The 18,805-nt window shown below is 39.3% G+C and overlaps 1 protein-coding gene across 1 annotated transcript in view; it reads right to left on the bottom strand.

The window, feature by feature from the left end:
* Positions 1–18,805, bottom strand: part of astn2 (astrotactin 2) — a 228,906-nt gene that overhangs the window by 116,010 nt on the left and 94,091 nt on the right. Inside the window, exons 5-6 of the mRNA XM_029516439.1 lie at positions 6,373–6,480; positions 4,149–4,295 (exon numbers count right to left, since the gene is read on the bottom strand). Coding sequence (XP_029372299.1) covers positions 4,149–4,295; positions 6,373–6,480 — 255 coding nt within the window. The remainder of the gene's footprint in view (positions 1–4,148; positions 4,296–6,372; positions 6,481–18,805) is intronic.

Here is an 18,805-nt window from a genome sequence, read left to right on the forward strand (position 1 = left end):
GAAAAAATATGCTATGAAAGCCTTTTAGTATTACCTGACTGAGAAAGGTCATGTTTCCTTACAGCTGAATTATAAATATAATAAATTCTATATATATTCAATTCATCTTGCAGTTTCTGGATCATAGCGGGTGCTGGAGCCAATCCCAGCTCAAACTGGGTGAGGTCGGGTCACCAGTCCATCACAGGGCCAACACACAGAGACAGACAGAGACCGACAACCACTCACACTCAGACCTGCAGACAATTTAGAGTCACCAGTTAACCCAAACATGACGTCTTTGGACGGTCAGAGGAAACCGGAGTGCCCGGAGGAGATCCACACAGGCACCGGGAGAACATGCAAAATCCACACAGAAAGGCCCCAGGCAGGGAACTGAACCTGCGACCTTCTTGTTGTAGGGCAACAGCGCTAACCACTACACGGCCGTGCTGCCCCTATTCATAATTTACATTTATTAAACAATAAATTATTAAACAATGATAGATTCAGGAGAAACAGGTACCGTCGTTGCTCTTGTAAATGAAGTATTGGGTGCACACAGCGAAACACCAAATAGACTGGGATATACACATCATTTTCCAGAAAGGATCCCTAAAAGCATTTCCCAGGTCAGACTGACAAAGGAGGATAACAAGGCTATTTCCTGCTGCCCAGCAGTTGAGTGAACAGAACTGGCGGTAGCCATCATTTGCTGAGAGAGCAGAGAAATCTAATGGTTTCAGCTCTCACGGTGAGGAGGAAATTGTTAGATTATGGGTTGGTTTCTCAGAGACCTGTAAAGAAACACTTCTTGAGTGGTACATTGAAACACCGCTGATTGTTGGCAATTTTGCTGTGCATATTGTGAATTGAGTGCAGACGAGTGTTTTGTTGGATTAATTCCCCTTTCAGCTGCTTTGGGAACAGAGGTAAAATAGAAGGCATTGCACATCCGTGTCATGGCTACGGAGATAATTAAAGAAACAGTGCACATTCAGCAGTGGAACAACTGTACTCAAAACAAAACAGCCATTTCACCAACCTACCTGACACCTTATTGACACCTTTACTATTCACATTACGTTTTTACATTGTATTCTATTAAATTGTTCAGTTTTATGTATATATGCTGAAGTCCAACGTGCATTTTTGTACATTTTCTATTATCCATGTGGAAATTTCAGTTCATGCTCAGACCTGCACTTGGATGAAAAACATGTTTTCTTAATGTATCAACATAAATTATGTATTTGCTAAATGAACAATTACCACATTTGGACTGCGATTTCATTTAAATCATTTATATTCTCACTCTGTTGTCCCTTCCAGGTAACAAATGTTCTACTTTCTGGATTTGATATTAAAACCAAATCTTTTAAAGAAATGTCAGACTTTTTTGAGACGTGACCTGCTGGTTCATTGTTAACCAGTTGTTCCTGCTACCAAACTCCACGCTAGCTGCTGCGAGCTGTGCTTTTCTGTTTCAAATTTCCTGCCATGTCTCTGTTTGCTAGCCCTTTCTGTTGAGTTTCTTCCTCATACAGAGGCCTGACCTCATCACCTCTCTACTCACCAGCCTCCTGTCGCTGATTATATCTCCAGTATATGGAGACTGGTCTATCTGGAGCTGCTCAAGTCTTGTATTTCATGTGTGCTGCCTCTTAGCCATAGTGTTCTAATGCTTTTCATTGCCTCCCTGTTACTGTCCTGACCCAACTTGTACCGTATGCAGCTTGCCAGTTTGGATTTGTTCTGTTTGTTTATCTATTGGATTTGTTTGTTTGTTTGTGCCGACTGCCTGCCTTCTGCCGACTGTACGCCTGCCAGACTCCTGCACTAAGCCACCTTTTATCACATCTGCTCTGTCTCTCGTGTCCACCTTTCCAGTACATGGCAGATACAGAGTTTACAGGGATACAAATATCTGAACACATGATTATAGCTCTTTCAGGATATGTTCCACATGTTCACTTCTCACCATAAAAGAAAATAAAAGTAAAAATAAAATAAAAATACATAAGCATTGTCTTCCTGTTGTAAGAGCCTTACAGTGGTGCCAGTTATGTAAAGTTCATCTTAAAATTGGCACTAAACTAAAGGCCACTGGGTCAGTGAAATCTAAATAATGAAGTCTCCATTGAAAATCTAACCCTTCCAACACAATAAGTGAAAACATTGCTTTACTTGTTATGTTAGAGAGATTTTAGGAGGTCTCCAAACTATCATTCTAGCGGGACATCTCACGCTGGTTGAGTTGTAGAGATATCTTCAAATCAACTAGAGTGTGTTATGGCTAGACTGAACAAACTGTCCATTAGAGGCAACATCACATTCAGTGCTATTATGATGTGAGAGATAGATTCATCAAGTCACGCTGAAGTGCAATCTGATTGGTTTGGATGGAGATGGTCGGAGGAAAACTAATACCATACACACAGTGTAATTCAACCCGGTAATTGCTTGGACATTCTGCACTTCTCTCTCCTGCTGGTTAGTTTTAAACTAATCATCTGCAAATGCATACACTCCATTTCTAACTACCCCATAGGCGAAAAGGAACTGAAAACGGGCTTTAAGGGAAAACTCACAAAGCAGTTCAACACGCATTTATGTCTACATACTTAACATGCAGTTTCTAATCCTAGTCCCCATGTTAAGATCTAAAAAGACTAAAATCTATGTAGCTACATTTTTTGTGGAAAATGTTGAAGTCCAGGTGTCATTTTTTTCTCTCTTAGTATTAATTTTGTGGTAATTTTGTATTTTGTGTGGCATGTAGCTTGATTGTGTGTAAGGCTGGTTATTATGCAGAAATTTTCATTATTGATCAGATACCTATACCTTGTCTTCGATACCGAGTGATGACATTACACATTATGGTTAAAAATAATAGTAATAATAATAATAAAAAAAAAAAAATGTTTCGCAGCTTCTCAACATTTTTACATAGTATCAATAAATAAAACTTTAAATAAACTGAAATCGAACTGGCTGCCTTCAGATTACTGCTGCCGTTCCAACTAAATGTAGGAACATAAAAGAAGAAAGTGTAAACAACACAATAAATCAGTGAAAATAGTTTTCAGTGCAAAATGAACACAGCCAAGTCAGTATGTAAGGCTCACTGCTGAATACATAAAGCCTTTACATGATTCAGCAGTTTATAAAAAAAAAAAAAAAAAAACAGGCCTGCTTTTTAAGGTAAGAGACAAGCCCAGTCCTGGCTGTCAGTCCACAGCAGTAGAAAATAAATGCTCTGAGGGAATGGATGATGCTGCCGCACAGAGATCGGAGCTTCTGTTCTTATATTTATCCCGTGCACTGTCAGGTGCTTCATTAGCTTTGTCGTGTGGCCGGTCTTGGCACCTGTCCTTGTCCCAAATGCTGAATTGCTGCTTAATGAAATGTGACCATTTTTTGCTATATTCTAATGTTGCACCTATCGGGGATGGGTTGCATCACTTTAAGTATTTATTGGCCTATGCCGTTTAGGATATTAACCTCTTAGGTATCGAAATTTAGAACCAAACAACAACAACAAGACTTTTTTTTTTTTTTTTTTTTAATCCATGGTATCAAGGCATTGTCAAAAAACTTTGATTGGGTGCAAAAAGTTTCCTATACAGCATATAGAGAATAGAAATACAGCCTGCAGTATTTCTGTAATGCAAATTGAAAGCATTTTGAAGCTTGTCAACTGATCTAGAAAAGCCTGTACAATGAAAGCTCCAAGTACCAAAACAAAAGCAGTCATGTCTGCATTAGTCTGCTTGAAGGAAGGCTGTATATGACGATAACTGAAAAAATAAATAAATAAATAAAACCAAAGTGTCCATATTAGTCAGTGGCCATTACAATTACATGCACCACAAATCCTACTTTAACACATGCCAGTTAACTGATACCTCACCATGAATTTTGTGGGGAGTTTGCAAATGACCAGTGTTTTTCTCTTTACTGCAAAAAAATCTCCCTCGACTGGACATAAAAGTTTGTGAGACATGAGAGCGAGAGCCTCTGCGTGTTTCACATCATATAGTTTCAATTAAAACTTGAAAGTGAGAAAAAAAAAGAGGCAGATATCCATGCTGAATGAGTATGGGAGAGAGTTGGTTATTCCCTTAGTGGAGTAATCTGACAAGGTCTGATGAATGAGTTGCACTTACCATCCGCGACAAAATGCTCAGGTACATGGAGGGTAACTTTGACAGTGAGGGGGCAGGAATCTTGCGTAGCATAGACAATGGCAATGACACATGTGCTGATGGTAATCAACGTCAGGGTGACCTTATTCAGAGGACTGTGTAGGTGGCCTAAAAGGTAGAGAAAGAGAAAAAAGGGAGAGATCAAGTAGTTTAGAGAGGGCCCTTTTGTTTTGATCACGGTCTTCGAAATTCCTTGACAGAAAGCCATTTACATTTGCGCACAGACACATACTGTGAGCACACAGTCATATCACACTCACCTAAGACTAAATCACTCACTTCAGTGCCATCCTTTGTCAAAAGCACAACCTCTAGGCCTCCCCTAAATCCTTGAAAACACATTTAATTGTACCCGTGATTTATGAATCTCACCTGAGTTCAAGTTTGGCCTGACTAAGTAAAAGATGACCGAGAATACCTGAGCCCAGAATCATTTGTTGGTGTGATGTATGATCCTAGAGCCACTGACAGGGATATAGATTGGTTGTTTTGGTTGCCCTTTGGCTCTGTCAGGGCCCCCCCATTTCCAAGCTAGGATATGGAGAGTGAAATTAGCTGCTTAACCTCTGTCTACAGATATTTATCATGTGGAAGAAGATGGCCTGCTGAGCAGAGGTTTGTTGGTATGTGAGAAGCAGAAGATGATGGTGTGGTAAAACTGATCTCAGTGGATTTTAAATGTTAAAAATGTTTTCAGTCCCGTTCTACTTACAAATAAATAAATAAAATAAATAAATAAATAAATAAATAAATAAATCTTGACCCTGGGAAATATCTTGGATTCTGCAGGCTTCCTTGGGGAGTGCTGCACCCGGAACAAGGTTTGTTGTAAAAGTCAATAGTCTATTCTTGTTTCTCTATTCTAAGAACTGGAACTCCCGTGGCAGCAAATTCCTGTGCTGGTGAGATGATGTATATTGAATAAATATCCCATTTGCTGATGAGAGTTCTGTCACTTGATCGGCGAATCAGAAAAACAGATAGATTTTCCAGCTTAAGTGTGATTCTATCAGTCAGTGATGAAATATGCAAATGGTTGGACAGACTGAACTTAAACAATGGAGTCACAGTATGACGACTGCAGCTAGTCCTCAACATTCGCAGTGATTCGGAAATAGTGAGATGCAGCTCAAGGTCAAAATTAGGGAGACAAAGTTATTATAATGAATCCATCTGTACTGAATCACACGTCTACTGCAGTCACAGCGTCGTGAAAGAACAAGAACAACAGCTGTGTGGAGCAAAAGTGGAAGGGCAGCTTATCCCCATGGGGTGTGGGTGGTGTCACCGAGCTTGTGAAGGGCTTCCTCAATCACTGTAAAAGCTTAGTGGGGAGACAGAAGCATGTAAGCTCATGACAGCAAACACTCTCTTTATATAACACTTGGCTGTTGTGCACACCCTAACTATGGATGTTTAGACATATACACATTTCAATTATTGAACCTTTACTCTCCTTATTTATCTTTCCCTCCCCTTCTTGGGTCCAAAAAGACCCATTTTTAAATTTATTTTAAAGCTCCTATGTTGGACACCTCTTACAGTGTTGCATTTGACATATTATATTTGACATAGGATATTTTTGTGGTTTTAATTCAAGTTTTATTTTTTTATTTTAATTTATTTTTTTTGCGAGACAGTATGTTGGGGCCAAGTGTGTTAGGTTTATACTTATTAATATAAAACTCAGACCTATATCATCATAAAGGTGGGAAAATTTCCTCTGGTTCACTAACTCACATACGCACAGTGAAGTGAAAAATCTACAGTCTTCACCATTACATATCACAATGTGAGAAGGGATGTTAAAATTGGGCTTCCAATCAAAGATGTTGGACTCAGCTTTGCTCATCACCCCGTCTCCATTTGCTTCAGCTCATATATCTATTTTGAGTGTCATTGAGCAGTGCCATGGAACAGCACTTTAAACCCCACCGGGAATGTGCATGACTCCTTCGTACTTCCAGCTACGCTGACAATCCCAGAAACGTCTAGCCTCATTTCACCCCTCTATAGGCTGCCCTTCCATTATTCCTCCCCATACTCTACCAGGGTGAAGTTGAAAATAACTTTTTTTAAGTTTTTGTTGTATTGCGTCGCCCCCCCCCCCCCTTTTTTTTTTTTGGGTTGTGTGAAATATATTCATTACAGTTTACAAAGGAGTGCGCCTATATATTCTTCTCACCTTTGCCACGTCTTCGTCCTCTATGCTGCTCTGTGTAAAACTTCATTTGGCTGTCATCTTCAGGCTCTGACCCTGATTCCCCTTGAGGACCAAACACACCTCCAGTTGCTGGCAGTGGGATGATAAGAGGGAAAAAGGTGGGAGGAAAATCAATTAATTAGTGGCTCTCACGGTAGTTTTTTGTTTTTTCTTTCAAATAACCAGCACTTAGAACTTCTAAATAAGAAAAAAACACAGAGCAAAGAAATATCTTATTAAATGTTGAAAACCTCCAAGACTGTGTGCATTTAAGTTATCCAACGCAGAGCTGCCATAATCATTGTGACTGCAGTACCAGTCAAGCACAAAAGGGATTAACTACAATTCTAGTCAAATTCTGTTCAAAGTCAGTTCAATTGAAATGTTGAACAAGCAGCACAACTTTATTCACTTGAAGGGGATTACAAAAAAATAAAACTAAAAATCCACTCTATTTTCTCCCCTCCTGTATTGAAAACGTTCAGTTTATTGTTGCTATTTCAGTTTTGCTGATAGAATATTCAAGCAATAACAACAACAAATTGATCAAAGTGAAATTTCATCAAGCGCAGGTATAATTTTCTGGAATAGAAATTATATTTCCTCTGAGTTTCAGGTGTTAATGTAACCGTTTCATCACGGTGTAACCGGGCCAGCAAATTTTACTTACAATAACTCTTTATCATCAAGACAATTAAAATACAACTCCACCTCATCAAATCAAACTTGATTGGGTGAGATCATGAATCTCTTTCATTCATATTTGTGCAATAAAAGATGTTCTGTTACATTTGGAAACATCTATTTCCCTTTTGCCTGGTTTTCTGCAGGGGTCAGTCTTGACTCCCCTACAGAGCTTTTACTGACGAGTTCCTTACCAGTTACATTACACAGAAAAAGAAATACTTGACAAGCACAACATTAATAATAATGGTATTAACTAGTCCATCACTGAGTCTCAAACACTCTGCGTATGTGTGCTTGTCTGTGTTCATCTCAGGCTAAGAGGAGGAGCAAAGCTGTGAGAGTTAAGAGGCTTTGTTTGTCCTGTTTTTGCCGCAGCAACACACACAGTACACATTCCTGCCAACTTCACAGGGGCTGCCACCACAAAGTGATACTTATTAGGATCCTCAAAAGCGTTAAATCACTGAAGGATACATTAGCAATCTAAACCTGATCTAGAAAATCCACAAGGAAGTTTACGTTCCATCAATTTGTTAGTGTTAATAACATAACATAACATGGGGTTCAGGCTAAGCATCACCTTAAACAAAATGCTTTTATGCTAGTAAAATCTAATTTGATGAGGGTTATACATATGTTTTGCTAGTATAATCCTCAGGATCATGGATATTATACTTCCTAATCTCTCTGAGTGGAAAAGGGATAAAGGACAGAAAGAAAATCAATGCCTTTCTCTTGGCTATGATGGAGCAACTGAAAAGCAATGCTTCACCTGTCACAGCAAATTACTAATTACAAAACAAGCAAACATGGAAATGTGGGGGGGGTGGTTGTGTCAATAACCTGACCCATCTGATATGTTACCTTCTGCAGGAATAGTGCTAATGATAGTTCACGGCTGCACTTCTGAGTGCTGTCCATAAAAAAAAAACAAAAACAAAAAAAAACACCACTTGTTACTTGATAAGTGTAATTTGTATGCCATATGATTTTAAAAAATACAGCGTGTTGAGAAGAGGGTTACAAATGCAGCAACGACGTAGGTGGAGAGTTTAATGAAATGTTTGAAAACCCAAGATGGCATTATCAAATGCCAGATCAAGTATTTCAAGTAAACAATGGCAGCTAAAAAAAAAAAAAAAAAAAGGAAGAGGAAAATCCGATGCAGTAGTCAAGCCAAGCCCTCCTGTTCTGGAGCAAATGCAGATAAGGAAAGATTGTTGCTATTCTATTAATCTGTAAGTTGTTTTTATATTTTAGCTTGGAAACCATAAATACAGGCAGATACTGTCCATAAGGGAAAGTCTATCTGCTTATTTATTCATCAGTTCTTTTCATCCGAAACTCTTACATTCCTTATTAAAAGTAGTTTACCGGCAGCAGTGGAGCGCCAGCTTCTCCCCCTCTTTCCTTGTTCACTGGACACAGTCATAATTCCTGGGCAAATGCTGAGCAGCCCTGGGTGAAATACCCTATTTTACTCACTTCATAAACATTATGTCATATCTCATGAAAATTTGCCTGTGCGATAAAGATTTTAGACGTGATTAAAAGTTCTATTAGGTCTGAGTTTAAAAAAAAAAAAAAAAAAAAAGTGCGTAGAGAGAGCGGCAGTCATTCTCTCGCTCCAGTGCACTTAAACAGGTCGAGAGTGGGGCTGCATTTGGAGTGCAAAAGTCTGGCAATATTTGGAGAGTGAGAGACCAAGGCAATGTGGTGTAAAATTGGTTCTGAATTTATGCGTCGTGTTAGGACATGACTACAAAGGTGGTGGATGGCAACAGAGTGCAGACAAAGGGAGACAAACAAACAGAAAGTTCTGCAAATGTATATATATATATTTAAAGGAACCCAATGACAGCTTCATAGATCATAGATCAGACTGGAAATGTTATTTGTAAATCCGTGTGACTTTTTACAGCTCATCAGGAACAGATTTCATTTGCCAACGCACAGGTGTTGTTTTTGAAAATCAGTTTGTGCTTTGAAAACCCCCAGCACCTGGTAAAGATAATCAGAACTTAAAAGATCTTTTTCCAAATGAAAAATTTCACGGACGGAGAAAAAGTTCGAGATAATGTTGAATGAATCACAGAGATGTGCCTGTGTTTGTCGGTCTTGAGAGGAAGAGCTCAAAAAGGCTCCAGGTGAGATCTGAAAATCTCAACTTTGGCTGTGGCTCAAATAAGAAATTCAAAAAGAGTGACAGTATGCTTCATGCAGCTTTCACATTTGATTGGGACCTTAAAAGACAAACAAATCCCTTTGTCTTTTTGTAGATCAATACAAGATTGATCTCACAGAAGGGCAGCTGCAGATATCATCTGTTGCTGGATTTATTCATAATTAAACCTTTGCAGACAATGTAAGATAAGGTGATGTTGTTTTTGGCACAACAGAGGCGTCAAACATAGATAGAAGTATTATCATTTTAGGAGTCTTTTAAGATGATATTAATCTTTGCAGTTTTATTAAGTAACAAAGTATTTTAAAACTTAAAATAAAAAAGTTTGGCTTATTTTATTTTTTTGCCAGTTTGGGGTTTTCTTGTTTCGTTGTGATAAAATAGCATATGTTACATTTTCACTTTGGCAAAAAGCACAAATTACCTCCTTTATTAGATGAAATGAGTTCTGATCAAAGTTTTAAAGCCCTTGCTAATGCAAATATGCCCTTTGCTCTGAAAGTATTCCCACCAAAATAAAAGCACACCAGCACGCACACACAGACTCAGACTTTCTATTTCTGCTTGATAGCAGAACGTAAACTTACTCACTGATAATGATGTACAGATCCTCCTAAAGATTCACTGAAGGGGCATTTTAAATGGAAAGAAAATTATTGTTATTATGTGATCAAACTTAAAAAGCTGCATTCTGCAAAGTCACTATACTTCGAATAAACACATGAACCTCTTAGCTGATGAAAAACAGAAAAGAAAACAATTGATTGTGTAAAGAGAGTGCAATAAAAATGTAAATGAATTATTAAGGGAGAGCCATCACCACAGTGCATTAGTAGCTCAGTGAACATCAAAATCAATTTTGAGTTTAATAACTACACAGTCACAACTCTTTCAGCCCTTTGTGTTCTGTACTATAAAGTGGTTGGCAATTGTCTTTGTTTTCTGTCTCTGAAGTTGTCGTTCTTTGTTTTTATATAATGCAGCATCTTTTTTAATGACACCTTCACCTTTTGTCTGCTGGTCACTGACATTTCAACAGAAAAGTGGTCAGTTACATTTTCTCATCACATTTTTTTTTTTTTTTTTTAAACCAGGCCTTTCTAAATTTGAACAGCATCCAGGCTTGCAGAGACACCCAGAGATTGCTCAGAGCCCGGTGAATGCAGTAGAATATAAAGTCAACAACACTTATTTCTGTCCACTGTTTGCATGATCCTGCCTCAAATATGCATAGAGAATAGAATATCATTTCAGGCATCTCACAAAAGGTGAGTTGACAGGTTGCATGTGTGTATGATCCATATGACAAGTGAATTGTGCTTTCAGGCAAGGGCCTATAGGTTTGACAAATGACACACACAAGAATTCACCACAAACACGGTAAAAAGTCTTTTGAAATCTGGCCCTGGGTCTTTTCTATTTCATGGCTTTCTTTCCTTCTTTCACATTTCTTGTGCTTTCAGTCCATTTCCTTCTGTCTTGATCTTTCTTTTCTCTCCCTCACCAGTAATACCTTCAAAACCAAAGTCCCATAAAGAGAATCAACACGCAGAACACTACGCCTAAACTCCAGCATGATAGCACCTCGTGCTGCAATTACAGGGGTAAAGCCATCTCATTGTTACAATCCATTTCCAGTCCATTAGCTCAATCCACAGATATTACAACCAGCATATATGAATTGTACAGCAGATTTTATATGGGTATTTGTTAGCTCCATCTACATTAGCTCTAATTTTATTAGTTAAAAAGAAATATCATTCTCTATACCTAAATAAGCGTCTTAGCTCAAATACTTACATCTTAGTTATGGTCAGTCAATATTTTGAATTAGTGTGATACTGCCCCATGCGATACATTATTAGTTACAGTCTTTAACACTTCCCTTCATTGATTCCTTCCTTTTGATGAGGTGAATGCACCTCATGTCACCATTAACACTCATTGAAAAAGGTGACAGCAGTGTGTGTGTGTTTTTCCCTGCTCCCAGGCTATAAAATAATATCCCATCTCATTGTGTTGTGTGGGATCCAAATTACACGTAGACAAAAATAAAGGCAAGCTGTGATAAGCTGTGGCATATCAGTTATTCACAAAAAGCCCTGGGCCCAGTTCATACTTTGCTTTAATGCTGTTTCAGTACAGATAGAAAACATTAAAAAACAAAGGAAATGGTCAGTATATTAGTTTTTGTGTTTTTTTTAAGCCAATTAATCAACAAGGGAATCAGGAATGTTATCATGCAATGATAATGAGAAAATCTCTTAGTTGCTTTGGCAGACCAGAAAACATTAACGGAGGAAAGGAAAACAAGATAAACAAAAGCTTTGGAGGCAAGAACGGTATTTTTTTGGTGTCTGGGGTCAAAATAAGAAGTAAAATGTGTGACTAATTCATACAGAGAAACAACTAATTCATAGTATTGGAGTTGGAGTTGGAGAGAAAAGGAAATCCACGGGGGGGAGAGGTACATAAGACTCTTTTTCATTCTCTCCTTTAATGAGAACAATTAACAGTTATGGGAAAACAGGGAGGTAAGGTCATGAGTTCAAGCTGAACAGTAAAAGCTAATCACCTTTTGCAGAGAAGTGGGGCACGTCGCGCTCAGGTAGTACAATGATATACTCTGAGGGAGCAAAAAGTACTCCAGCGTCCTTCGCTTCTCTTACATATTAGTATGGATCTCCTACTTCTACGAGTATTCATCTTTGTTCCTTGATTAAGGACCACAACTTCTAACCATTATGGTGCGTGTTGGTTACACACACAAAAAAAAGTGACTTACGATACAGACTGGGCAATAATCCTTTAATAACTCTGCCACAACAAAAGGAGTTGCAGGAAAAGGCAACAAGGTGATATACAACCTCAAGCTTTTTTTAGGCGCTGCAAATCAGGAAGCAGACCTTGAGGAGTGAAATGCCTTTTCCATGGAGATTACCTGGTGCTCTCACAGTCAGCTGGATAGTGTGTGTGTGGCCCAGCTCGTGAATCCAAAAACATGCGGATCACGACTTTAACTTCACTGGCAAGTCACCCCGTGGCGCTGTCTGTGTGCAGACACTGAAAATAATTAGCAGCATTTTTGATAGCTGGTTAACTGCCAAATTTTAAAATTACACCAGTTTGCTTCGTCTTATTTTCACCATTAATGGGAAAATAATTGGAGGCAGGCCTGAAAATACCCAGACTAATGTAACACAGATCCAAGAATACGCTTCTCTGACATGTTTGACAGCATATTATCACAGCTGACTGCACGAAACGGTAGGCCAATAACTTGTTTGTTTTTCTCATTTATCATGGCTCATCTACATGTTAGAAGGCATCAGTTGCAAAGTCTTGCAAAAATATTTTACATAACACAAAGACCTTGGGTGGTTTTCATTGGCGACCGATGGGCGGATGTACCAGACTAATGCTTCGCAGCTGTGTTTTCTAGGAAATCGAAATTCTGCTTATTTTCTAGGTTGGCTAAAGCTGAGGTTTTCAGCTGATCAGCAGTTGCTGCCTTCAGGCTCGTGACTGGTTGAAAGGACAGGATCCAGCAAATCACCTGTGGGCAGACCAGGGAAAAGAGGGAGAACAAAAACGGTCCTAGCTCTTGCATATATGCAGTGGTAATAGCCAAAGTAGAATTTACTGGCCAAGCTTGTATGAGAAATCTCACCCTCGCATTCAGAGCCCACCTACAATTGAACACAATGCAGCTCTTATATTTAGTTAGAAGGAAATAAGAGACCAAACAGCATATACATTCAGCCTTTACTGTATATGCACAGTGTGTGTATAAGAATCTGGGTATCTGTCTGGTTGATGAACTTTCAGGAGTGACACCATATGGTGGTGCCAAAGAAGGCTGAGATCAATAGTGAATTAATTGTAGAATAAATTATATATCGGGGTTTGCTACACAACAGAACCCAGAGGTCAGAGAAATATATCAACCCAACTCAAAAACAGATGTTCGTCGACGCAGCTGCTCAGCCCCCCGCTCATTAGAAGCAGCAAGCTTATTATTCAAATTGTACATTATGTGTATCTTGATGCGCCCTCTCATCACTGATCCTGCCTGTCAAAGAAAATTCATCCTTTCACAGGCAAAAAGTGCCGAATAGCACCTAGATTGTTAACATGTCCTGTTAACAGGCAACTTGTACTTTATCTGGGGAGCTCTCATTTATTCTGTCCTTCAGCTGATGTTCTGTATCCTTATGTGACACGGTCTCACAACTTCAGTGTGATCTCACTGACTTCCATGAGTCTTTGAGCAACACAAATTGTCTCAGCTTACGGCCGCCACTGAACACTGTGTACGCTTTTGTATGCGGATATCCGTCCTGCCCGTGTGCTTGGGTATACACATCTGTGACAAAGTGTTTGTGAGTAAATTAAGCTGACAGCACAGCCAGTCCTCACATGGTTCAGCAACTGGTAATCATATTAAGACACAGCTGCATTCAGCAGTCAGGCTTTCTGACACAAGCAAGAAAAATATTTTCAACTCACATTCAAGAGCGACCGGCACATACAAAAGGGAAAGTATGCAAATGTATAATGCATCTGAGAGCAAAGTTATATACACCGAGTTTGCATTTGGAAAAGAAAAAAAAAATTCCATGTGTAATTGAGCAGACGTGAATAGTGAAGCTATTGAAATGGTGATGTAATTTATGCACATCTAAGTTTAGTATTATTCCAGTCTCTTGTGGTATTACATTACAGATTCTTTCCCTCCTCATGCAGCATTTATCGAAATGTATTACAGTTGGTCAGTACATTATTCTGACCAAGCACAGGGTTTTACTTTTTTGACGTTGATGTTCCCATTTTGTAATTCAGCTGTAGCTCCCCGGTGAGTTGACGTGCAAAGTAGCATAGATTAGCTGCGTATAAATGTCAATCATGTGCTTCACTTTTCGATTGCTGCATTATTTCCTGTTATGTTTCTTTACCTTGTGAATACTGAAAACCAATCAGAGGTATCTTAACGGCAGTGCAGAAAGAGCTTTCCAAGTTTTATCTGAGCTTACTTGGAAAGGCTTTCAGGTCCCTGTGGATAATGTTCAGATGTAACTGCCTAAAAGTCGGATGCAAATGCATTCATATTCATAACTCATATCGTAAACTGTTTTGTGCTAAACCATAGTTTATTCAATTTATTTGCCAAATTGAATAATTCTCTTACAGATAAAGAGAGAAATATGGTCACACAATGGTGATTAAATGATTGTACAATATTAATGAGAGATATTTTCCCTGAAATGTGCAGGATGGGTTTTGTTGGCAGTCTGAGATTGTTTCTGAGACATGGCGATCCAGTTTTGGTGAGTCAGGAGCCGTACTAGAGGTGCAGGAAGAGAATGCGGATTACTTAAAAATGTACCTGAAAAGACAGCAAACTATGCTTCTGGACAGATCTCAACAAATACACTACCTGAGTAGCATCAATAACATTCACACACTGCACACCTGAACTGTGAAAGACTGAATGGCGCACAATCTGCGCAGCAGTTAAAGGGGCAGCATCTTTGCTGTGAAGGACAAGTGTTATTAGGGCTTGTTGTTATTTCATTTTGCTGTGATAAAACACATTCATATTAACCCTTTCTTAGCAGTGTGTCTTCCACTCCTGAGGTGAGACCTTGAGGAGATAGACTAAAAGATAAAAGTTCCTGATTTGCTGTAAATTCATAGCTGAGTGAGTACACAGTGTTACAGCGACTTAAATTTTTGATTATGACTGCAATTGTTGCTGAAATGACGTGTTTGTTTCATGTGCGTTGTGTTTGATTTATTTGAGAAATTAGGCTCTGAGCACACACAAAGGCACAAGCTGGAGGGGCTGGTATCAGGGAGGGAGGCCTGAGGCAGTCCAACCAGCCATGCTGCACCAAAGAAAGGGATTCTGTGTCATGTGGCAGGGAATCAGAGAGGAAATCCAGGAGATGGGACCTGTGATTTACATTGTGCTTTCTCTCTGCCCCAATCTCTATTCAGAAACTGAATATTGGGACAAAATGCCCAGAGGTATGCCAGCATGATCTGGCTTTTCTTTGTCTGTCATGGCTCTCGCTTTTCAAAGTAATCCGAATCAATACTGTTTTACACTGCTGATGCACATTGTATTTTTAAAGGCTCTGCACATGCACAGAGAGACACACGCGTGAACACACACTGGCACTCGCAATTCTGTCACACATAAACGACATAGGCATGGTGAAAAGTTATTACAAAGGGCATCACAATATAAGCCTCACTGGCATATTTTACAACCTGAATTTATGGTTTTCTAGCCGTTATATGGGAGCGAAACGACCTGAAAAGGTGGGAGGCTTAACAAGGCACCACTTGGCTCTTGTACTCGAGTTGGTTCGGTATTTGTCCGCTCGTCTCTCTATTTTTTTTTATTTTTTTTATTGCATCTCTCCCGCATTGAGAACACACCCACCAATTTAGAGCTAATAAGCAAATGGTGGAGTGCAGCGAGATCAATCAGGGATTTTAGAAATGTGATTGCTGAAAAGGTGTGACAGGCTGTTTAAAGTAATTTTCGATGCAGCAGCCCTGGCACCCTGCTGCTTATTGTTTTCCTAACTCCCATCAACTGTTTTTTGCAGTTGCAAGGCCACCGTCGCTAGCAGGGGATGGCAAAGGTGTCACTGTGCTGCAGCTATCAAAAGCAAAATACAAAAAAAAAAAAAAAAAAGGCATCCTCATCCTCTACTCCTTTTTCACCCTTTATATATATTAAACAGTAAAAATTTTATGCTGACATTTATTTGATATTGGGTTTACATGCTTGCCTTTTCATCTATTTGAGTTTGAGTTGAGCAGCTTTGCATTCACTTTGGAGCCATTCATTGTCCTGCAGGGCGGTGAGGACAACACACGCAGACTGGTGAGCTCAGCCAGCTGTCTCTGCAGTGCATTGATGTTGAAAGGGAAAAGTACTGGACAGGCCACACTAACATCTCCATGAGGCAAAGCTCGATTTTACAATTTGTGAGTATATGAATTGTATCTCCAAAATCTCTGCTCTTTTGTCTCTACTTTGGCTATTTCAGCAGACGGAGGGGGAGATGGGATTTTGCTTTACGACAGTCTGGTACAGCCAGCCTCAAGAGAGGGAGGTTAAAAGGTCATAGTAATGTAGCTTCAGTAATGGATAATTCATGCTGTGGCATGATAAAGTAAAATCTTAAAAGCAATCCTGGAACAAAAAAGTAACCACAGCAGCAAGGTTGCTATTAGGAAAAAACTGGCACCATATCCAGCAGCAGATAAAACCCCCCCAGTGACATTATGGACATCTTTTGAGTGGAGTACAGACATAATTCAATTCTAACAAAGAAGACCATTCTGACAAAGGCAGAATCGGGAAAAGAATATGTGAAAGACGTCTGGATAAATTGAGGAGTTCAGTGGCTGGATATAAATGATAAATACATTAATGCCAATTCAATCCACCGTTTTCTTTACAAGCAATAAACATCGTCATGTTTGGTGTCAGTTAAGGGTATTAGTGTATTACCTTTTTATGCACGTCTTGTGTCATTTACTTTCCCATTAACCAGCCAAAATTATACATGAATTTAAATTTACTGAATAATTTGTGACAACGAAAGCCACTTAGTTTGTTTTTTGTTTTTTGTTTTGGTTTTGTTTTTTTAGACATGCAATACTACAAGTAATAGAGAAAATGTTCACATCCCAAAATGGCTTACATGCTGAATAGCAATGTTAGTGCTCAAGGCAACATCAAAGAATATCCCCAGACTGTTGGATTCAGAGTATCAAAGAATGTAGTTAGGACTAAGAAACAGCATCACCAGATCATACTCAAAGGTGGGATGCAGAGAATCATTCTGAATTTGCCACCGATATGTTTAAACACTGAAATGTTGAGAAGCGTAATACATAATACATAATACACATTTGAAAATATTGTTAAGCAACATATGAGCCCTTCTGGGTGTTTTTTGTTATCTGGCTGTCATCTCAAAACTCATTAAACTGAATTGTGCTTGTGTTTGTTTTTGGTTTTTTTGTACAGTTTTGTGCATCACCTCCCTATACTGTACCGGCATTTATTCCAGAAAAAGCAGATATGGTGATAATGCCATTATGATGAAAATCTTTTGACCATGATAATCATGCAGTGCACAGTGATGGTACACATACAAACAAACTATCAGGCTCAAACATTAAGGCAGTGGGAAGCAAGGGATCACATTTAGCAGCTGCTTTCAGCCGGACAGGAGAAGCATGGCAGGGGGATAACCCTAAATTGCCTGGCTGCTCTGTGTCACTTCAATGTGTCAACAGAACTATCAACTTCTCAACCTCCGCCACCCTTCTCTAAATAAACTAATAAATATTGTCCTTCATCATTAACTGAGCGAAATGACTGTACTCTTCATTGAAGTTTGACTGCAGCGACTGGGAGGGCAGCTTAGGCACAGGAGACTGCCTCTGCAGGCGGGCATTAAGTCACTCTTTGAAGAAATACTGGTGGGTATATTCATATATGTGGTCCGCGCAAGCCAAGTCCAAATAAAGTGCACATCCCACTAAACACCCACTTATCCTCTTCTCTGGAGGCTATATAGATTCCAATAATCATCAGGCCTGGGCACCTTGTCAGTTTTTGAAACAGATGATGTTCACAATGCAGGATCAATGTTTGGCATTAGATTTAAAAATCCTGAAGAGATGGCTGTATCGTTGTGTTATGCATGTCGATAATTGCATTTGGGCAGACTTTTTGTATCTTTAGTAAATTACAATGATTGGCACAGCAGGTCACAGTCAACTAGAGTCATTTGTATAGTTATGGTGGGTCATGGTTACGACTGTTGACTCACAAAAAGAAGTCCGCAGGTTCAGTTCCCGGCCTGGGGCCTTTCTGTGTGGCGTTTTCATGTTCTCCCCGCGCCTGCATGGGTTTAAAGTTGGTCACTCTAAATTGTCTGTAGGTCTGAGTGTGAGTGGTGGAAACGGATAATCAGTAGAAGATGAATGAACGTTGGGTAAGATCGCCAATCGATTGCAGTGCTGTTTACTCCCAACAACCAAATTTATGAGCTAACCTCCACGCAAATTCACGACTTCACCACAACAACTTCTACTTTTGGATTGTTTTACTACAGAACTGCCAGGAGTCATACTGGTTAAAACAAATGAAAAACAGCTTGAAAACCTAAAAACACAACATTGCTTATCCCCAGAGATGGCGGACATAGAGCAGATGGTGGTCACTGTAATATACTGTATCCCACTGACTGCACATTAGCCGTGATATAATCAGAGGAAGAATCAGAGAGAAGAAATGTGGTCAGATGGACCGTTTTATTCCTTTCTGTCATTTTCCTCACACATAAACCATATACAAACACTGACAAACATTCTGGTGTGACTTGGCAGTAAATCAGCTGTATGGCCTGTTGTAGAGAGGCCCTTGGGCTGCAGACCCGCAGCTGTAATCACTGTGTTTTGTCTGCAGTGAAGATTGAGGACTGCTGAAAGTGAAGCCGAACACTG

The sequence above is a fragment of the Echeneis naucrates genome, chromosome 12 (assembly GCF_900963305.1).
Source record: "Echeneis naucrates chromosome 12, fEcheNa1.1, whole genome shotgun sequence".
Lineage (NCBI taxonomy): Eukaryota > Metazoa > Chordata > Actinopteri > Carangiformes > Echeneidae > Echeneis > Echeneis naucrates.